The 23,484-nt window shown below is 37.7% G+C and overlaps 1 protein-coding gene across 1 annotated transcript; it reads right to left on the bottom strand.

Annotated features, from left to right (window-relative positions):
- Window positions 1-206: 206 nt before the first annotated feature.
- Window positions 207-23,172, bottom strand: LINS1 (lines homolog 1). The gene is made up of 7 exons (XM_082836330.1): window positions 23,117-23,172; window positions 7,310-7,804; window positions 7,118-7,207; window positions 6,142-6,283; window positions 5,094-5,684; window positions 3,712-3,883; window positions 207-1,858 (listed from the first exon to the last, which is right to left on the bottom strand). The coding sequence occupies exons 2-7, from the start codon at window positions 7,706-7,708 to the stop codon at window positions 973-975; spliced, it is 2,280 nt and encodes a 759-aa protein (XP_082692456.1). The 5' UTR covers window positions 7,709-7,804; window positions 23,117-23,172; the 3' UTR covers window positions 207-972.
- Window positions 23,173-23,484: the final 312 nt, after the last annotated feature.

The following is a 23,484-nucleotide window of genomic DNA, read 5'->3' as shown; positions in this document are numbered from 1 at the left end:
CTTCAATTTGTAAAAAATGCAGTATCTACAAAACACAATAAAGTGAAGCACAATAAAATGAGGTATGCCTGTAATGACGTGAAAACTTGAATTTACTGCCTCCGCTCAAAAAGACAATATAATTATCCATATCACAACAATTTTAAATAGGAAAATTACCTATTAAAACTCTTTTTAAAGAATACATTTGTGTTCGTAGACCACATATATACATATAGAGCTAATCACCTCTCTTTAAAAAACTGCTAAGATTCAAGTTTTTTACATATTACATTACACGTAAATACCTCAGGGGGAAATAATAACCATACTGGCTTAAACAGCATCCCTCCCCAAATTCACATCTACCCAGAACCTGTGAATGTGACCTTATTTGGAGATAGGGTACCTGCTGATATAATTAAGCTAAGATGCGGTCACACTGGATGAGAGTGGGCCCTAACCCAGTGACTGGTGTCCTTACAAGAGGGAAACTGGATACAGATAGACACACAGGGAAAATGTCATGTGACAACAGAGAAAGAGACTGGAGTGATGTCCAGGAAGTCCAGGAATACCAAGGATTGCCAGCAATGGCCAGAAGCTAGGAAGAGGCAGGGAAGGATTCTCCCCTAGAGCCTTGAGAGAAAGTATTGGCCCTGTAGCCATCTTGATTTTGAACTTCTAGCCTCCAGAACTGTGAAAGGATAAATCTCTGTTGTTTTAAGCCACCGAGTTTGTGGTAATTTTTACAGCAGCAATAAGAAAGTAATACAATAACTATCCCAAATTTGTATAAGTTGAACTACCATAAATTTTGAGTGCTGTACTTGTATCAAGGGACTTATCATTTGATATATCTTTTTCAGTCACTAGGCAGCTTCCAAAAGGCAAAGGAAAAGCATGTTAGAAAACCCTTTTGAAGTTTTTTTTTTTTTTTTTTACTGTTACCTCATTAAGGCACAATTATATTACGGAAAACCAGTTCCTGTTTTACAAAGGAGTCATACTTCTATTATATATTGTCTCAATATGTTTTAACAACTTCAAAAGTGCTGTTGGATTATATGGGAACAGATTTTTCTTCTGCAAACGATAAATGGCACCTTGTAGCTCTTCAAAGCACTTTACTGTTCTGTAAGATACTCCCACTTTAGAAACAATGTTATTTGGGCCTATGTCACAATCAACAGAGAAGGGAGTATTAGATTCTTTGGGAACCAGAGACCTCGACTGAGACTCCAGGATAAGTTCTTTTTTATCCCTACTTGTTCCAATTGTGTCCTGAATTTTCTTCATTGCTTCTTGGTGTAAAGATGTTAGTCTACTGTTTGCTAAACGCTGGTCTGTGGATTCTTCTTCAGAATCATCAGAGGTTTCATAATCTACCAGACTTTGAGAAGTTCGTTGGGGAGACAGATTATTAGCCTGGAGTGTGGCCTGGGCCTCCTCAGACATCACAGCATGGTTCAGTGGTTCAGAAGACGCTTCAGAAGCCCAGGAGACCCAAGCATGAGCATCTCTGTGATTACCAAGAACAGCCAAAGGACTAGGCTCTGTTTGGTTGCTGCTTCTGTCTTGGACAAGTGAGAAGATACAACAACAAATATTTACATTATCTTTAGATTCAGTTATATCAAAGTACTTGCAAATGGTGAAAAAATTATCCCAGTCTTTTTGCAATAATTTTAAATACCTAACAAAATACTCAAGAAAACAGGTTTCTGATGAAATCAAAAAATCAAGAAGAACTGTAGAATCAAATCCTATATTTTTTAATAAGAATAAAAAAATACAGTGTGGATTATAGCCATTTTCATGTGTGTGATGGTTCCACATTTCTTTTTCTTGGGTCAAGCTTTCAGTAGCTTCACATTCTCTGAAAACAAAGAGAGCAGAGACTTCAGATTAATGACTGTTTACAAATACAAGTTTTGACAGATGTAATTCACAAACCATAAATTCTCCTATCAGATTTCTTTTTAATGTATGCATTATTTTAAAAACAAAAAAAATTTCAAAACAATCTCTTTTTCCACAAACTCCATATAAATCTGATTCAGTAAAATAAATAAAATCCATTGACTTTGGTAGTTCTAGTTTTTACCTGCCCAATTAAAGTCCTCTGTCTTCCTGTCTCTTGACATCAGAATTCCTTGCTCCTACAGGTAACTAATTCCCTGTGGTAAGGTGGGAATTAACCTCCTTCCTTTCCTTCCACACTTGCCTCAACAGGGGTGGGAATGTGACCCAGAATGACCAATCAGAGTACCCAAGCTCCTGGCCACCATGATTCCAACATGAATCTGTGACCCATGTAGGCTAATCAGATCTCTCCAGGACTTCTGCTGGCACCATTAAAGATTATAACTGTAAGGCTGCTGTAAGCCTGGCACTGCTGGTGGCCCTGTCTGAGAATTAATTCAGAGCCGTGAGATAGAAACAAAGAGAAATAATCAATGACATGGTTTGAGTCATATACAGTTACACCTGATGCCAGTTTGACCCCTTAGAATTCCCAATTAAGAGCCAATAAATTCCATTTTTTTTTCGCTTAGACTAACTTATGTTGATTTCTATCACTTATAGCCAGTCACTCTTAACTAATACAGTTACATTAAAAAAAATACATGTGACATGAGCAAATGCCTCTGCGAGCACACTAAACTCAAGCTAAGAAAGTTAGAAATTCACATACAAAGTAAATTTAATTCAGAGGCTTCCTCTTTCTTGATGAGTAAGAAGTCAGCTTTGAATACAACTAAGATATACTCTACGAGGCATGTGCATTCAGACAGAATTTGTATTTGACCGTTTCTAAGCCTAATTCAAATCGCATGCAGGAATTCTGTGTTCTTGATTAGAACCTTTTGAAAATTGGCCCCAAACTCTTACAGTCTGAAAGCAGCCACTGCCAGCAGTGTCATAATACAAGTAAGAACTGGCAGCACAACACTGCACCGACAGTCATTAGTAAGAAATCCCTTTCTCTGAAGCCAAGAAAGAAATGGAAATAAAGCAAATACTTTAAGGTTTTAATAAAGCAGAAGCAGAAACAGTGTAAAAGGTCTTCAGTTATTAACTTCATTACCAATTACAGATATTTGCCACAAGAAGATTGACCCAAGATTGACCAAGTACAGCTGTTTTAATAAACAGAAATAGGATCAGTATAAAATGTCATCAGTAACGTAAGTTCATAATCAATTTCAGATATCTGCCTCAAGATGATATCAATCCCAGTTCAACTGTACATTAAAATGAAAATTTACAACAGCTCCTTTGATTACTTACAAGATTGTACTCACCTTTACAAAGGCAAAAATCACCTTACAGAAGTTCAATACAGACAAGTTAGTCTTAGAGGTGAAGAGAGTTCTTAAACATCAATTAAATTAAGACTTAGACAAGTGTATTAACTTATTCCTGATCACACAGGTAAAGCAAAGGTGGTGACTCAGCCAGAACCCATGCTGTCTAATATCAGTCTAGTTCTAATCCCTAGATCTGCCTAGCCAGCCAAGTTTTCATAATGAGAACTCAAATGTAATCTATTTTCATGTAGGGCAGTGTTAAAGAAAGGAATTGGAACTTATAAGGAAACCACAAGATTGTTAGGGATTTTTTTTTCCCCCTAATGATGGAAAGTAAATAGTATGTCCAACACATTATTAAAAATGTTTTCTGCTTTCCTGGTATGTAGTTAATAAAATTACTTTAAAATATACGAACCTGGTCAACTTCAGGTAGATGCCCATTGCTGTTTTGGCAGCCTCCAGCATGTCATCGTCTTGTTCTATGAAGACCCTAGACAACCACTCACAAAGATTGTGTGATCGCAGAGACGGCTGAAGGTGAGGCTTTAAGAAGGTCAGTAACTTAGACATGAACCTCTGTAAATCAACTTCAAAAAAATGCAAATTTCAAAGAGCAAGCAACAGTTTATGAATGCATTTATAATAACTTGCCTATATATAAATTTATAATATCTAGAGTACTTTAAAATTCATTTTCATAATTCACACTTTCAAAAAGTTTGTGAGTTAGGGATTATCTCCACTCTGTATATTAGGAAACTGAGCTTCAGAGAAAAAAATGACCCAGTCAGTAGGATACAGTTAAAATGTATAGCCAGATCATCTACTTCCCACGCTGCCAAATAACTAATTATCTCTGAGAAATAAAAGTTACATAAATTCTTGCTAAAAGCATATAAATGAATGAGTGGTAGGCAACAGAAATCACTTCACTGGATGTCACATGGTTTGTTACTAGAGGCAACAATGCACCCAAACAAAAATAATTTGCCCTCAAAATAACAGAAAAAAATTTTTTTGTTTGTTTAAAATTGTTTAAAGTATTAAAAGAAAGTACTACTATTAAGCACAAAAGTCAAAAAGGTTTTGAGGAGTTTTAACTGCAATTTAAAATTCTTGACATATAACACGCGCCATCTAGTGTTGTAAATGATAACTGCACAGGATTATATCTTGCAATGTTGTTACTACAAGCTAAATGTTACCTAAAGCAATTCAGGGAAGTCACTGCTTACAATTCAGACCTTTCACTGAAACTCTATGCTGCTTGCTTAGAGACGTTTACTATTCATTTTTCTCAAATGAAACAGAGCACCTACACTGAATACTTTAAATGGCTCTCTTTGGACTCTAAGTTAACATCCTGGAAATTTTATACAAAAATTTCTTCATCAATATAACTTCTGACATAATAGTTTCGATTCAACTCCTAATTGTCAAAAATCTGTATTAGTAGATATACCAATTTTATGAAGGAAAATATGAATAATATACTACAAGTATCTGAATATGAATTGACTTACATTGCTTACTTTGAAGTGACTCAACAGCATCTTTATTTTTTAAACACAATTATTAACTATACTATGCAAATTCAGTTTACAGCACAAAACTGAAACTTTATTTCTTAAGGTAATTCTAGTTTTTTCTTTTTTTTGAAGAAAATTAATAAATTATAACTAGAATAACATATAGCTTAAATTGTGAAATTACAGTCCTGAGATTTGATAATTACGAATAATTTTACTTCAGTAAATAATTCATTACTTTGCATACAAAAGGAGTTGAGAGAGTTACCTTTCATTTCATTTGCTGAAGCACCATTTTGAAACTTGATTTCTAAGGATCTAATGATAAGTAAGCTCGCTGCTCTAAGGATCACATGATCTGGACCAGGGACACATTCACATCCAGGTTGGACTTCATCGCCTCCAAAGCAGGAAGGTTTTCCATAGACAGACAGTGTCCTCAAAAAGCCCAAATCCACAGCTTGCAGAACAGCATCAGCCAAAGCCAACAGGTCCACATCTAAAGGATGATCTGGTGCCATGAAGGTAGGGACGGATTCCCGACAAAGGTCTTCACCCACTTTGCAGAGAAGGCACTTTTTGATGAATATGATGAATTTCCTTTTGACAAAAGCCTGAATAGGCCAGGTAATAACGTTGAACACACAAGAAGGTTTCAAAAATAACATCCTCTGGCAAGTGAAATGTAACTTCAGGTGGATTCTGGAGGCTATAAGAAGTTCAAGCAATTCCAGGAAACATATCAAGCTGTTTATTAGTTTAGAAGTATCTTGGTGGTTTTCAAAATGCTGAGAAAATAAGGAATTGTAAAAGACTTCAAAAATAGTGTCAAAAGGAGTCAGGAACTGCTTTAGAATTTCTGTGATTAAAAAAATAGTAATTATAAGCAACAGGAAAAACAAAGACTTCTTAAAAAGCAATTTTACAATTCAATTTTTATAATTATTATCCCTTTATAAGATGAAAAAATGGATTGGATTGTTTATCTCTAACATGAACAAATGAAGATACACAGACTAAGTAAGAGCTAATAACCATGGCTAATACCCATTTTACAAATATCAGTAACATCAGATGATGCAAAGGATATATAAAAATGAAAAGCTTTAATTTCAATTTTTAATAATAGTGAAGTTTTACTTTTTTTCCTTTTAAAAAGGTATCCTCAATCAAAAATATGGGGCAAAATTCTTTAGTTTTTCATACTTCAAGACAGATCAGACGTTGTAAAGTAAGTTTTACTCTTCATTATATAACTATAATGCTCCTTGGGAACAAGATAATGACCATTGTTTACAGGGAAACATAATTCATACCTGTTTTTTGTGAACATGTATCTTTAAAGATTTCTTTTATTAAAAAGGTAAGCATCCAGAGGCAGTGTACTACTTTATCACTTTCAGTATATTCAGAAAGATTTTTTTGGCAAAAAGAAATCCAGGAATTACTCAATGTTATCTAGAAGTTAGAAAAAATTTAAAGAAGTTATAATACAATATTTTCTTTACAATTACAAATTACCTATTATATACAACTCAATACAACATTGCTTACTCCCTTCCAAAAAAAGTATGATAATATTTGTTAAAACAAGGACACAAATATCCTAATATTCCTTAAATCAAGAAATTCAATATGCCATAGAAATAAAAGATCAAAGGGAACATGAAAATATTACCAGTGATTATTATCTCTGGTACCTGGAATGATATGTAATTTTTATTTTGGTCTTTATACATTTTCTCTTTTCCCAAATTTTCTACTGCAAATACTGCCTTTTTTAATTCAGGAAAGAATGTTATTTTAAGAAAGGAACAAGCAATTATAGCTGAAAGAAGTCAGTAAATTTAGATTTGTTTATTAACTAATTCAGAGATAAGAGAAAAATCTGATAATTTGTTCATATTTTTTCATTATGCTGAGGACCACTCTTAGAATTTATTTATATTAAACCTGTGAAAATGGTCTTAGTCTCAAGCAGGGGTTCCTAAACCTTTTTTTGGAGGGGAGAAAGGAGGCCCACCTACTTCTTTGACAATCTGAAGAAAGTTATGAACTCTCTGATGTGAAACCCATCTTTTGGGTTAAGAATCTGATTTGTGAATATTTACAACATATTTAAGACTCTAATCCTTGATATAAGCCATCATCATATTATTCTATTCTTACACTTTTGTGGATTTACACGTTATTGTGTGAGCAAATATTTTATTGATAAAATATTGAATGCCAGAGAGCAATTTTAAAGAAACTATAAAAGAAACAGTAACATAATTTGATTACTTATCTTACCTTTTCCTTCAATTGGAAATACAGAAGTAGTGCAAGGCACTTTGCAGCCATGTGAGATAACAATTTATCCGAGTTTTGGAACATACAGGTCTATAAGAAAACAAATAAATTTACCTACTGTTACTGAATGTTAAAACTTATATTTTAAAAATCTAGATCTTAAAAAAAAAACCCAAAAGCAAATGGGCTTACTAATTTAGAATCGATGTCAGATGATTTTAAAAGAATTTTAATTATATCTCTATATTTCTCCTTTGCATGCAATTCAGTTTCGACAGATAATATTCTGGTCATCATCACTTTAATCACTGTTAACTGAAGGAGCATTATTTCTCGGGTACTGTTCATCTGAAAATGTCTCTGCAAACACACAGGTGCTACAGAAGGGGTAGCCAAATTGACAGAGGATGGCTGATGCTTGCCCTGAACATCAAGGATGTTTGAGCAGTCTGAGGAGGTGGTTGTAGAGCAATCTTGATCTGAAAATGCTGGGTTGAGATAAAAGATGTAATCATGGCTGTCATTTTCAAGTGTGGCTCCAAGAAGTACTTTCCTGTATAATTGTTCTAAAACTTCAAAGAAAGCTTTCATTTTGATTGCCAAATATATCTTACAAGAAGGTCGACAAATCCAAATTGTAAATATTAATCTTAGAAATGGGATGAATCTCTGTTTCTTCAATAAAACCTAAAATAGGAAAAATAATTTAAAAATATAAGTGTTATATACATTACATTACAAGGGAAAGGCATCTGTTTCCACTTAAACATTTAGTCTCTCAAGTTAAAGGTAATACTGATGGCTTAATTTCTAAAAATGGAAAATTGGTAATAAGATTATTTTAAAACAATAAAAATAAAATTTATGTTTTTCATATAGATTTAAGATCATAAAATTATTTTTAATTTTATTACAGTAAAACTTTAGCTTTCCTCTAACATTTTTCAATGGGCTGTCAGAGTTTCTCAACCTTGGCACTATTAACAGTAGGAACTGGGTAATTTTGCTTTGGGGGAGCTGTCTTGTGCATTGTAGGAAGTTTTAGCAGCATTCCTGGCCTCCACCCACTAGATGCCAGTAGCATGCCCTTGGGAGGCAAAATCATCCAGGTTGAGAACCATTTGGCTAATTACTCAAATTCATTAACTTTTACCTTCAACTTATAGATGAAAACCTAAAGTTAGATTGCTATGTGGTCAAACTATTATGGTTATTGCTGATTAACTCCCAACTTAAAATTATATGATAATATAAAGAAACCCTGGTTATCATTTATAACATTAAATTAAAAAATTTTAAATGCCATCCCAAGAAAAAGACAAGACGTTAAGCAAAAGCAATCCAAACGTGAGCAAACTGTATTTTGTATTTGCAGCTGGATATAAATTTAGACATCCTGGTTGCCCCAGGCTCCTTTGACCTGATGGAGACCAGAAAGAGTGGGGAGAAAGGAAAGGATCAGACATGGCTTTTAAAGCAGAGAAATGGGCAATCAACTGATAACCGAATATTAGAGAAAGCATGTAGTTACTATACAGCAAGCGTGGCTAGGAAAAATGAAAGACTTTGGTGCAAACAAAAGAGATTACTGAATATCCTTTCAATGGAATACTGGAGCCTCTGGGAATTATCGGATCCTACTAGGGCTTGGTCTTTTCACTGCCTTTGAGCTATTTTACACCTTGGTAAATTGTAGGTGACTGATAGCAATGCAAATAATTCTTGTCTGAGGACATGCTCATAATTGTCTGGTGAAGGGGCAACCCTTCCTGCAGTGGGAAAAGCCAGTTTTGCTTCCATCGGTAAACTCATTTCAACATTCCTTTACTCTATATAAAGTCAACTTTTCTTTTAAAATGGTTGTGACATTTGTCTAGTTCTTTCATTAATTAACTAGTTAAATAAAATCGTTGTTCCACGTTCATTTTATATGGGTCATGATTTTGTCCTTTTAAAATTTATATTTAACAAAATCCACAAAATTCCCTCCTTTACCCGGACCCACTTATAAATGCCCATCTTTAACCTCCTTCCTTCCTCACTGGAAGAGACCTCATAGGGAGGGCTGTCACTTTTATTGGGTCTCACTTTTACTATAGGGCTACTGGCCTGCCCTTGGTCTTCAAACCTCCCTCTCCACTGGTTTCTTCCCCTTGCTTAGCTTGTGAGGAATTTCAATTCCTGGTCACCCCTACAAGACAAAGCCACCCTGTTCTAGTCCTCCAGTGCAGAAATAAATATTAAGAAACCTATAGATTTTAAGGTTACAAATGAAGCTTCTGTAAAGTTTTCACTGAATTCTATTTTCAAACCGTGGTGTGTATCTCACACAATTTATAAACATAACTTAATACGGTAATATCAGTAACCTTGTTCCATCTGATAATGTTAAAATTTACCTGAGCCCTGTGCTCCCAGAAAGCAGCCATGGTTAAGAAGCACTGAACCTTCTGTGTTCCAAGAAAGGGCTGACTGTATTTCCAGATAGGAGCCACCTTCACCCTTCCTTACTGACTCCCTAGTTTTATAAAACTCCCCATTTTTTCCTTCTTTGAGAGGTTTTCCATTAATATACATCCTCCCTGTTGCAATACTTGAATAAAATCATCTCCTTAATTGCCTGGTATATTTTGTCTGTCACATACTAGAAATTAGTTTTCATATTCTACTTCGAAGATGAATTCCATCATACTTATTTTACTTTATATTTTAGTTATAACATTTCTTCCCAATAAAACTACTGACATTTTTATATATATCCTATTATATAAAATATTCTGTGACAATATTTTTTATTTTAGAACTAATTTAATCAGTAAATCTATCTAATTAGGTTTTAATATTATATGCTCAACTCTATTAATATAATTTTCAACCACAAATGGAATTTTTATTTCAATGTTATAGCAATAAAAATACTTCTAATAATATTCCTATACATCTTAAGTCCTTAAATTTTACCACAAATGAGAATAAAACTGCTATTTCAACTATTTTTCAACCTATAAAAAGACCCATTTCAAATGGTTCAATCATTTCAGCACACAAAACTAAAGTGAATGTCAATAAATAGGTAAACAAAAAAGCATTTTGGGGGTTTGGCGGGGGGGGTTGGAGGGAAGGATGGGCTGTTTTCTATCACGGTGGGACCCAGGACCTTGATAAGAGTGGTTATGAGAAATCAGATTGAAAAGTTATAAACTTGAAGATACAAAGAGTCAAAATGATGCTTTATAGACAGAAAGAAAAACAAAAGCATCAGCTAGGGGTCACAAATGCCAGGCAGATAACAAATGAACGAAGACAATAGGTGCTAGGCTGCTTCTACTGTGACTATTATAAACCCTTCCTAATTACAGTGTCTTTTAAGATATTAATGCTGGCCAAAGAAACCTGCATTGAAACAAATGTCTATGGTAACCCACTGAGAATTGAGAACTGCAGTTGTTGTTTTAAAGCAATCATAGCACTAAAGGAAAGGACAAACCCTGAAAAAACGAACTAGGGGATTAACCAACCACACTTTTTTCCTCGTAGTGGCTGCTATGAGATTGGGACATCTCAACCTGCATTACCATGCTGGTCTGGAGGAAGGCATACCCCTCCGACACCAAGCTCTTACGAGACATCGCCAAAGCGAAGTGTCTGGGGAAGGATGCTCAGAATGCTGAGAGGCTGTGGAGCCAGCTATCCTGGATAAATGAGAGAGATCTGTCTAGCCTGTAAAGGACAAAAACGTTAGGAGAGACCTAATTAGGAAAAGTGAATGAGCAGTGCTTCTCAGAGTTCTTTCAGAAAACGCCTCCTGGAAAAGGAAAGTGAATTCCCACGTCAGGGGGCCTAAGGGGGTGCCCATTACAAACACAAAATTTGTTTAAAGTCTCTCTTTTATTGTTTAAGGACTGTAAACTATCTGAATTTTGCAGTCAAATCCTAATAGAATCATGCTTAATATAAAAAATATATTCCCCACCCAGCTTCACATAAAATCAATGATTTAGGGATAATAATTACTGAAGTTTATCGAGCGCCCACTATGTATCAGAAACTGTTTTAAGTGAGTAATAGCTTCATAACAACTGTAATAGGTGGGTACTTAATTACCACACCCATTTTATGATAAGGAAACTAAGGCAAAAAGAGATCAAGTTACAGAGCCAGTTAAGTGGCAGAATCAGGATTTGAACCCAGAAAGTCTAATTTCACAGCCAGTGCCCCTTCTCAAATTTCCTCTGATGTTCCAAAGCCTCAGGGCAATGGGTGAATAGAAGTTCTCTAATAAACTTCTTAAGTGTAAGGAGTAACTCGCACAGCCTAATCTTGAACAGTTTCTATAGGTACTCCCACAATAACTTAAAGCAGAATACTGATCCTCAGAATCATTTCTACATGCTGCACAAATTCTAAAATCAAGGCCAATTACTATACAACTTCCCAACTATGCAACTTCCCAGTGCAAACTACAATTAATTTTTTCAAATGATACTCAGCAACCAAAGGTTGAAACATTAATTAGGACACCCATTTGATTGATTTTTACATTAAATTACTTTTAGTAGCTACATCAAACCCAGGGTGAAAAGCCTAACTATCATACTTTGATATCAGTTCATCAACAGTTTAAAGGCAGTATAAATAGAAGTGACTAAGACCTTGATTTAACTTCATTTAAAATAATTTCAACCTTTTACAACAATTAACTCAAGATGGATCACAGGCTTAATACTTAAAATTAACCTTTTAGAAAAAAAAGGAGAAAATCTTTGGGATCCAATGCTAGGCAAACAGCTCTTAGACTTGGCCTTCAAAGCCCAATCCATAAAAGTAAAAACTGATAAACTGGACCTCAACAAAATTAAAAATTTTTGCTCTGTGAAAGACCCTATTAAGAGGACAAAAAGATAAGCACAGACTGAGAGAAAATATTTGCTAACCACATTTCCAACAATGGACTAGTATCTAGAATATATAAGGCACTCTCAAAACTCAACGTTAAAAAAGATAATAATAATTAGGAAATGGGCAAGAGACATGGACATGTTCACTAGAGAGGATACAGAGCAAGTAAGTACACAAAAAGATGTCCAACTACATTAGCCATTAGGGAAATGTAAATTAAAACCACAGTAAATACCACTATCAATATGATTGAAATAAAAATTAGTGACACCAAATTCTGGCCAAAACATGGAGAAAGTGGACCACTCTACATTGCTGGTGGGAACACAGAATGGTACAGTCACTGGAAGACAGTTTGGCTGTTTCTTAGAAAACTAAACATACTCTTACCACATCATTCCAGCAACTGCACTCCTTGGTGTTTCCCCAGAGGAGTTGAAAACTTATGCCCAGAAAAAAACCTGCACGTGCATAATTGCCAAAACTTGGCAGCAATGAAGATATCCTTAAGTAGGTGAATGAATATATATAAACCGTGGTACATCCACTCAATGGAATATTATTCATGCTAAAAAGAAAGTGCTATCAAGCCATGAAAAAGACATGGAGGAAACTTAAAAGCGTATTACTAAGTGAAAGAAGTCAATCTGAAAAGGCTACATAGTGTATGATTCCAATTATATGACACTCTGGAAAAGGCAAGACTATGGAGACGGTAAAAAGATCAGTGGTTGCCAGAAGTTGGGGGATGAGGGGAGGGATGAATACATGGAGCACAGGACTTTTAGGGCAGTGAAATTACTCTGAATGATACTACAATGATGTGATTATACATTTGTCTATTATAGTTTAAACCCATAGGATGTAAAACACCAAAAGTAAACCCTAATGTGAACTATGGATTTGGGTGATTATGACGTATCAATGTAGGCTTATCAACTGTAACACATGTACCACTGTGGTATCCCATCTGCAGATGCTGATAATGGAGGAGACTATGCATGTGGGGGGGGGGGGCAGAAGGTATACAGGAAATCTCTGTACCATCCTCTCAATTTTGCTGTGAACCTAAAACTGTTCTAAAAAATAAAGTCTTTAAAACAAAACAAAAAAGCTAAACATGCTACCATATGACCCAGTAATTACACTCTTGGGCGCTTATTCCAGCAAAATAAAGACTTATTTTCACACAAATACCTGTATGTGAAAGTCCGTAGTAGGTTTATTCACAGCAGCCCCAAACTAGAGACAATCCAGTTGTCCTTCAACGGATGAATAAACTGTGGTACATCCATACTACTCAGTAATAAGAAGGAAAGAACTATTGATACATGCAATAATTTGGATGACCCTTAAGGGAATCATGCTAAGAGAAAAAAGCCAATGTCAAAAGGCTGCATACTGTATAGTTCAATTCTTGAAATGACAAAATTAGAGAGCTGGAGAGCACATCAGTGGTGCCAGAGGTTAGTGAGGGCCCCTCCCACTTGGTGGGTAGGGTCATAATGGCCTTGTGATAATAGAACTGATGGGGAACACGCTAACCTATATATGCGATAAAATTGCATTGAACTAAATACACACACGTAAATTAACAGAAGTAAAAGGGGAATCTGAGTTGGAGCAGCAGATTGATTGTATCAATGTCAATATCCTGGTTGTGATACTGTACTACAGTTTTGCAAGATGCTACCATTGGAGGAAACTAGTTGAAGGGTACACGAGATCTCTCTGTATTATTTCTTACAACTTCACGTGAATTTACAATTAGCTCAAAATAAAAAGTTAAATTAAAAAAAAACAATTTCAGCTATAGGCATCAGCCTTCTGATCCTTAGCAACAATATGCATAAGACTTCATTAATATCAACTAAAATATAAATGTAAACTCATTAGAACTTTGATTTTAAAAATTTCTAGACTGAAAACTGAGAATAGTATTTAAAAATATTTTCTTAAAAAGTATTCCTAAGACATAGAGCTTTTAAGTGCATAGTCTATTCACTAGAAGACATTCTCCCACAACTTAATTTTAAAATTATCAGAAAACAAGCTGCTAGTAATTTACTCCTTTGTCTAAAAAAAAAAAAAAAGATGACATTACTTTTAGGGAGTTTTTTTTTTACATAAACTCTACATTAAATTCAGAATACAGAAAAATAATTACTTTCATGGTCAGTATGTAAAGTAAAAAACTGCTTTTCTTTCTATGAGAAGCTAATGGTTTGCTAAGTGACTAGAATCTCTCAATACTGGGCTTTGGCCTAATGGAACAATAGGTTCAAATCTGACCACAGCCAGACAGGTTACTTAATCTCTCTCTCCAATAACAAGGCTGCTGTGATTCTTGAGGCAGAAGTTGAGGCACTCTAAACAAAGGCTGCTTCTAAGATTCCAGTTCCTTCCCCCAACTGAGATGGCATTTACTTTGTCCAAAAAATTAAAGTGGGTCTGGTTAGACTCCACAGAAAGTTGGGAGGGGGCGGGGAACCTGGGTGGCAGTGCCAAGATTAGGAAAGTCTGAGAGGGCAGTGAAGGCACTGAGAAGGCCCAGAAGATGAAAGGACAGAGGTTCCCATCATCCATGTCCACCATCAGGGCCATCATAGCTGGCCAACTCTGATTTCAAGAGCACCTCTCTACCCTATTGACAAGAGGGGGAAGGATATGTTCCAACAGCACATCCTGTGTTAGGCACCTTCCCTTCGCTCTGCTAGTTCTACTCTTCCCCTTTCTCTGCGTCCCAACATGCTCCTGTAGTAGATGGCGGGGGGGAAGGGGGGAGAGGGAGAGCAGGAGACTGTTCTTTCCAGTTTCAGGAATGGCTCCTTCTACTTACCTCCAGGCCTAGAGCAGGTACTGGCAGTTACCAGCCCCCAGGGTACACCATCCCTTGCTCATTTCCTTAAAACAAGTTTTAGCTGCCTCAGAATCACTTGCCAAGGCACGTAAAAGCAGACTGCAGGCCTTACCCCAGGAGTTTCAGATATAGCAGTTCTGGGATGGGGCCCCCAAATTTTTATTTCTAACAAGTTTCCAGGTTATTGCTAAAACACTAAGAACACTTAGACCCTGCCTCATGTTTGTAAATCGTCCTCCTATTAAACTCTTGTTGGCAGGACTCTGATCCAGGTCAGGCATTTTTTTTAGCATAAAGAAAAAACCTGATAATTAAGTTATAGATAAAAGATAAAATGTATGATTAAGACAATACTTAAAAGTGTTTTTCTGTCAACGTGGTATATTGGTAAGAACCTGGGATCTGGGATCTAGAGTCATATGTCTCTACCACATCAGGGTCACCATGGGGCAAGCTACCACCTCAGCTTCAGTCTCCTTCCATGTTCAAGGGCATAATGACGCTGGGAGGGTTAAGTTAAATGATTGTCTCCGTAATAATCCCCAGTGCACATCTGTCAGTGTTTCCTACGCCCCAGGTGGCCCTGTTAAACAAGATAACACACGGCAGGAATGACTCCAGGCCCTGCCCACCCCACTCCTTCCTTTTACTTCCTTTGCACTTCTATTTATGGTGTGAAATTGTTAAAAAAAATGAATGAACATGATTTATTTTGAGAAAAAACAATGCTCCTCCCCCATTTCTTAAAGGAGTGGCAAGTTAAGAAAGGCGCAAATAGAAGACACCGTTTACCAGATTCTTTTTTTAATTGAGGTATAATTGATATATAACATATTAGTTTCAGGTGTACAACATAATGACTCTCTCTCTATATATATATATATTGCAAAATGATCACTACAATAAATCCAGTTAACATCCATCAACATAGTTTCAAAAATTTTTTTGTGTGATGAGAACCGTTAAGATCTGCTCTCTTAGCAACTTTCAAATATGCAATACAGTATTATTAACCATAGTCACCATGCTGTACATGACATCCCCATGACTTATTTATTTTATAACTGGATGTTTGTAACTTTTGATCCCCTTCACTCATTTGCCCTCCACCTCCCCCCACCCCACCGATCTCTAACAAACACCGATCTGTTTTCTGTATCTATGAGCTTGGTGTTTTTGTTATTTTCTTTATCATCCATCGACACATACTTAGGTTGTTTCCATTAATTGCAAGCAAACGAATCAGGCAGCAAATGCAAAGGCAACCTACAAAATGGGAGAAAATATGTGCAAACCATATATCTGATAAGGGGTTAATATCCAAAATATATAAAGAACTCATATAACTTGATAGCAAAAACAAAAAAAACTGATTAAAAAATGGGCAGAGGATCTGAATAGACATTTTTCCAAAGACATACAGATGGCCAACAGGTAACACTAAAAGATGCTCAACATCATTGATCATCAGGGAAATTCAAGTCAAAACCACAGTGAGATACCACCTCATACCTATTAGATTGGCTGTTTATCAAAAAGACAAGAAATAACAAGTGTTGGTGAGGATGTGGAGAAAAGGGAACCCTTGTGGGAATGTAAATTAGTGCAGCCACTATGGAAAACAGTATGAAGGTCCCTTAAAAAAATTAAAACTAGAACTATTATATGATCCAGCAATTCCACTTCTGGGTATTTATCCAAAGGAAGTGAAAACACTAACTTGAAAAGATATATACATCCCTATGTTCACTGCAGCATTATCCACAATAGCCAATACATGGAGGCAACCTAAGTGTCCATCAATGGATGAATGGATAAAGAAAATGTGATATCTATATATTTATATATCTATAGATATAGATATTATTGTTCAGCCATAAAAAAAGAACAAAATCTTGCCATTTGTGACAATGTGGATGGACCCTGAGGGCATTATACTAAGTGAAATAAGTCAGATTAAAAAAGACAAATACCATATGATCTCTTTGATATGTGGAATCTAAAAAAAAACCCAAATTCATGGATACAGAGAACAGACTGGTGCTTACTAGAGGCAGGGGGTGGGGTGTGGGAAAAATGGTTGAAGGTGGTCAAAAATAAGTAAGTCATGGAATGGAATGTACAGCATGGTGACTATAGTTAACAATATTGTATATTTGAAAGTTGCTAAGGGAGTAGATCTTAAAAGTTCTCATCACACAAAAAATCTGTAACTATGTGAGAAGATGGATGTTAACTGGACTTATTGTGGTGATCATTTTGCAGTATATACAAATATTGAATCATTATGTTGCTCACCTGAAACTAATAATAATGACTTTCTCCATCAAGGTTGGGTCCTCCTGAGATACTCTCAGTCTCCCAGCACCACTGCTGTCTTACAGAATGTGTCACAATTGTACTTTAAGTTATCTGTGCAATAATTTGTAACACTCCTGCCTTAAGAGGAGTCTGGTTCATCACTTCTTCCCCAGCTCCTAGCACAATGCCAGGTACACAGTAGTATTAACAAATATTTATTGAATATGTTCATGGCTGAATATTCTGCTTCAGTCAAATTCTCAGGGATTTATTAACTTCATTCATTTAGTGTCCATGAGTAGTGTGTATGTCCAAAATAATCCTAAAATCAGTTCCAAAGTTCATTTTAGTACTGTTTTGATCTCAAAAAAATTTTTAACTGCTGTGTAATTTTTAACTTATGAATTTTAAAATACAATAAAAATTTCATGTCAATAATTATAAATGCAGTACTATCTATAGCAGGGCTTGAGTTCTGAGCTCATTCAGTCTTTACTGTGTTACACACCTAACAATGTGCTCGAGCTGCACACGTTGAAGTCACAATAAAGTGCAAATTAAAACTACCCTTGAGGGAAAAAAATCCCTTAAATTAGCAGAATCAGGGCTACAAGAAGCTCAAGAGCCAGTAGTTAGCTTCCTTTCTTTCAGCATTTTTTTTTGCTGGGACCGTGAGGTCAAAGCGGAATTTCTCTATCCATCCCCATCCTCCTTTCCTGCCAGGTACTGCTGAACAAAGGCTAAAAGGCAGATGATGGGACTGCGTGTCTGATGGCCCTATTTACAACACACAGGTCCCGATCTCCCTGCAGTCCCAAGAATGGTGTCTGCTGTCATCAGGGCATAACCTGCTTACCCTCTCCACCAATACTGAGTGCTTTAAGACACAGCCTCCTGGGCAGTGATTCTTGACTTCAGTCACACACTGAACTCTCTGGGGCACTAGGAAAAATGCCTGAGCCCTAGGCACCAACTGAATCAGAGTTGCTGCAGTGGGGCTTGAGCATTTTTCCAACGATCAAGTCCGCTTCCATGCAGGGTATAAACTCAATTCGGGTTGAGTCAGGGTTTTATGAACTAAAACATCATAAGCGTTGATCATGAATTATTTCATTTATATGTTGTAAAATTAGTGTTTCCATTTGTGTGAATTTGATATCACCTAACTGAATGGAAAATGAAGTATGTCTGGTGAAATCTAATCAATTTTAACTTGTTAAAAAATATTATGCAATCTAAACTTTTAAATCAATGAAAAGTTATAATTTAAGAATTACCAAATTTGAGAGCACCAATACAAGAAAGCAACTTAGAATTATCTAGTAGCACATTCTGTGAAAGTATGGTAATACCATGTTCCCTGGTTGTGATATAACTGTATCTGTCAGTAATCTTAAAAATTGTTGCAACCTGACTAAAGGATTTCAAGTGAAAAATAAATGACCAGAGAAGTGGAAAAGCTAGGAAAAATTAGGATTCAACTCAGATACCAGTTTCTGTTAAGCAGCTCATAGACCTTCATGTCTTGGTTGAAGCAGCATTCTGCAAACACACTATCCAAACTGCGTGGGTGCTGAGGCTGCTTTAAGACTGAATGTGTTCTCCATAACTATTCACATATTTATTCATTCCTTTCATTCCTTTTGGAATTCAAAACTGCCTGATTCTATAATCAGTAAACGTTATAAAACTGAACTTATAACTTACATTCATACTAGTAAAATACCACTTTTAATAGACTTTTTTACATTGGAGTCCCACTGCTACGAAAATTTGAAAATCACTGGACCAGGAGATTCCTAAAGCCTCTACGCAATTCCAGAAACCAAGAGTACTAGGGATGTCAGGTAGCAATCCAGGTTCCCAAGAAGGAAGCAGTAATTATTTACACAGAATGCACAGATAAAGTCTAGAAATTCATGGCATGAGGTTTTTTTTTTTTTTTTTTTTTTTTGGCCACGCCATGTGGCTTGTGAGATTTTAGTTTCTCAACCAGGGATCGAACCTGGGCCCTCTGCAGTGACAGTGTGGGAGTCCCAACGACTGGACTGCCAGGGAATTCCCCATAGCACAAATACTGTTGGAACCGTGTGAAATGTCTGAAGACAAAAAGAGTATGCAAAAATACAGTTGGGGTCTTCCCTGGTGGCGCAGTGGTTGAGATTCCGCCTGCCGATGCAGGGGACACGGGTCCATGCCCCGGTCCGGGAAGATCCCACATGCCGCGGAGCGGCTGGGCCCGTGAGCCATGGCCGCTGAGCCTGCGCGTCCAGAGCCTGTGCTCTGCAACGGGAGAGGCCACAACAGTGACAGGTCCACGTACCCCTCCCCCCCCAAAAAATACAGTTGGTGGTGGTACTGAAGTTGAGGTATTGTAAGTTGTTTTCCAAACTTTTTGTGATGTTATTTTGTTTTTATAATAAACCAGTAAGAAATCATGGCAGAATTGAAAGATCAGAAGTTGCTAATATGTAATATCATTTAATATGTCTGAATATAACTGGTTTCTAATTATAATTCAGCTATGTACTTCAAGGAGGAAGGGAAATTTAGAAATTCAAAGTTATGAAATATTGCTGAGAAGTATAAAGATATAAAAAATAGCTTATTTTTTATTTATTTATTTTATTTTTATTTTTTTTTGCTGTATGCGGGCCTCTCACCCCTGCGGCCTCTCCGTTGTGGAGCACAGGCTCCAGACGCGCAGGCTCTGCGGCCATGGCTCACGGGCCCAGCTGCTCCGCAGCATGTGGGATCTTCCCGGACCGGGTCACGAACCCGCGTCCCCTGCATCGGCAGGCGGACTCCCAACCACTGCGCCACCAGGGAAGCCCTAATTTTTTAAAAATTGGAAATTATACACCAAAAATATGTAGTAGCCTTCAAAGTAGTTTTTTTATGAAGTTACCTCCAAATAGATTACCTCTGTTCCAGGCTCTTGTTGAAACCCCTTTGGAAACTGCTCGCAGAGTTTTGCACTGTATATTCTTTTGAATATACAGTTAGATATGATACTTTCTGGGTGGATTTGGTTTAAAGGAACAGCCAGAAGTAATTAAAAACTTTTCTTGTATAATTTGCAGCCTGGCTTTTAATAATACACAACTTTAATTTTTTCTAATCTAAGCAAATGTTTAGCAAGAATGTTCTTTTAAGAATTTGTATTTTCTGAAAAGCCTTACACAGGACAAAGGAAAGAAGTCTTTAGGGCTCACCAGATGTGAATATTAATTTAATCATCAATCCACAGAATTTCAGTGCCTTCTCTATCATGCATGAGGGTTCTCACTTTATAATACATCTTTTCATTCCCCTCCCCCTGCAAGTCTTCAAGTTTTCTTCTTAAAAGGGGCTTCTGCTTACAATTTCATCAGTAGACTTGCTGGCCAAACGGGTATATTCTTTAAAGGAAAAATGGGCACATGTTCACACAGATAATAATTGTGTAGTCCTTCCATTAAAAGTATTTTTGCCTTTTTCTAAACACACTAATCCTTGACAAGTCAATTTCTCTTGGACTTCCTTCTTCCTCTCTGGAGATTCCTTCTCAGACACGCTTGCTGGACCCCTTTCCTTCTACAGTCATTTCTGGGTATGAGACTGGTTCTGGACCCCTCAGGGATACCAAAATCAGTGGATGCTCAAGTCCCTTACATAAAATGGCATTGTATTTGCATAGAAGCTATGCACATCCTCCCTTATACTTTAAATCATCTCGTACTTACAATACCTAATACAACATAAATGGTATATAAATAGTTGCTAAGCTGGTGGCAAGTTCAAGTTTTGGTTTTTGGAACTTTCTAGAATGTTTTTCTTTTTACAAATATTTTTGATCTGAGGTTGGTTGAACGTGGAACCCTTGAATACAGAGGGTTGACTGTAGTCCCTTAAATGTTTCATGGACTTTCAATGTCTTCAATTAATATCTACATGCTAACAACTCAGAACCCACAGTTAGGTCTAGCTCTCTTCTGGGCTCCAGACTCATGTATCTAAATGCCAGTGGAGAGCTGTACTTGGAGTTTCCACAGCACCTTCAATACAAACTCAACTCAGTCTATGGCCTCTCAAACTTGCCATCTCAGTGTACGGCACCTGTATCTCACAGTCACCCAAGTGAGAAACCTGGCTATGTTCCTGGACCCTTCCTAACCTCACTTCTCTCTATCCTCACTGCCACTGTTACAGTACACCACTCCTACCCTGGACAACCACAACAGAGTCCGTGCTAAGCGGCTGTTTCTTCGCCCACCCTACACCAACTTCTTTCTGAAAGACATCTCAACTTTCATTCGGATAAAGTCCAAATCCTTGAACATGGCTTAGCATGTCCTTTGAGATCTGGCTCTTGGGGTCTTCTCACCTCTGTGCCCCACAAACTTAGCTCCAGGCTTTCTCTGAGGGCCTCAGAAACTCTGTGCACTTTAAGGATTCCCAAGCTTTGCTTGGCCCATTCTTTCTAAATCACACTCAACCATTTCCCTCCCACTCTCAACCTTCAACTAGGAAACCTCCAGTCTTGGGGAGCCCTCCACATATCCAAGTCAGGATTAGAGGGCCCTGCCAAGTGCTCCCTCAGCCTATACACAGTATTTCTCTCACTGAATTGTCCATAACTATTTTCTAGTTTGGTTCCCCTATGCTTGACTACGAGCTTCCCTGGGCAGGCCTGAACCCAGTTTGCCCACCTAAGCCAATAAGTAGCTCATGTAGAAGGCACCAAAACTAGTATTCTTGATAAATGAATGATAATGTACAATAAAATACGAGAATATCAATTTAAAGTGTTTGCAGTGACCCCCATCTGCCACAAAACATCTTAATATATTTTATTAAACAAAAACAGCTGATACGTTGAAATGCATACTTCCTTTATACAATTAGGCCTTTCTTTGAGGACATCGGTGGTAGTCAAACGTCTGGTGTACTGGGTGGCTTAGTTTAAAATAATGTCAACTACTGCCTGGACTACTGCAACAGTCTTTCACATTTGCCTTAACCTCACTCCCCGCTGCAGTCTTCTCCACTGAGCAGCCAGTGATCTTTTCAAAACATAAACAGATACGATAACTTACCGACCACCCGCTACAAGGTCTTGCAAGATCCGCAGCCTGTCGCACCCCCCCTCCCCCACCCTCAACTTCATTACTAACCATGCTCCCTCTTACGCTGCTTGACTACCTGGCCTTCTTTCTTGCAGTTCCTGTCAACAGCAAAGATTATTCCAGCGTCAGAAGCTTTGCCCTTTTGATGTCTCTGCCTGAAAAATTCTTCCCTCAGTTCTTGGCATGGCTAGCTCTTCCTCACTCAGATCGATACTCAAATGTCACTTCCTCAGAGACCTTTCCTATCTAAAATAGCCATCGCGCCCTAGCCAATCTCGATCCCATTATTCTGCTTTTCTTTACATAACCTATCCCTATCTGATAAATAATTTTGTGTTTGTCGGTCTCTCTGTTAAAGTGACGAGGGCAAATGATTGCATCTATCCTATCTCGTTCACCGTTGTCTCCCTAACGGCTAGAACAGTGACCGGAGGGTAAATACCGGCTAAACGAAAAAATGCACTTAATAAACACGTCCATCTCCCATACTTTCCACTCTTTTCCCTTTCATTCACAGGAATTCGTGAGGGTCGCTGTTCTGGCAGGAAAGCCCTTGAAGCGTTACCGTCACCCCACAGAGAGTCCTCTTGGCCACGCTAGGCGAGACACACCCAGCCTGGGAGCTAGCGGAGCCTCAGGGACCGAGAGAGGAGCCCAGGACCCGGCAGTCGCGTCTAAAAAGCTCTGAGGAGAGCGGCGGGACAAGGCGCCCCTCTCCTGGCTTCCTGGGGACTGACGCCTCCGCAATCCTAAGCCCTGGAACAGCCTCTCAGTCGGCCGCACACACGCCTCCCCCGCCGCCGAGGTCAGCGGCTGCGCCCACTTACCTGCCAGGGATCTGACTCAAGCCACTCTGCTTTTGCACCGCCATTCGAGCAAACCCCGGCCCCTTCCGAGACACCGTAGTTCACGGAAAGTGCAAGGCGTTTCCTCTTCCGCATGCGCAGAGGACCTGTTCGGCCTACAGTGTTTCTTAGCAACCGCTTCGAGTCCATCCGCCAGGGGCGGAGCAGCGGAAGCCACGGGGAGGGGGAAGTGACTGAGGCCAATCGGAGACGAGTCCTAACCTCGATCGGCACGCCTCCTCTTATTGTCGCGAATGCACAGGAGGCTTTACGGCAGGCAAGGGGTGGGTGCTGCTGGGGTAAGGAGGAGGGAAGGAAGCAACCAACCAACCAAGTCGCCTCCACCCCCCACCC

This window comes from Leucopleurus acutus (genome assembly GCF_964270905.1).
Source record: "Leucopleurus acutus genome assembly, chromosome: 1".
In the NCBI taxonomy this organism is placed as follows: Eukaryota; Metazoa; Chordata; class Mammalia; order Artiodactyla; family Delphinidae; genus Leucopleurus; species Leucopleurus acutus.
Note: the sequence above shows the minus strand (reverse complement) of the source record. Positions and strands in the feature narration are given on the sequence as shown.

Excerpts from the sequence above, each read along its gene's own strand:
- LINS1 (XM_082836330.1), bottom strand. The coding sequence starts at position 7,708 with ATGAAAGCTTTCTTTGAAGTTTTAGAACAATTATACAGGAAAGTACTT. Across the intron at positions 3,884-5,093 it reads TTCAGCAAATGAAATGAAAG|TTGATTTACAGAGGTTCATG; the intron begins GTAACTCTCTCA and ends ATTTTTTTGAAG. Across the intron at positions 1,859-3,711 it reads ATCTACCTGAAGTTGACCAG|AGAATGTGAAGCTACTGAAA; the intron begins GTTCGTATATTT and ends CTTTGTTTTCAG.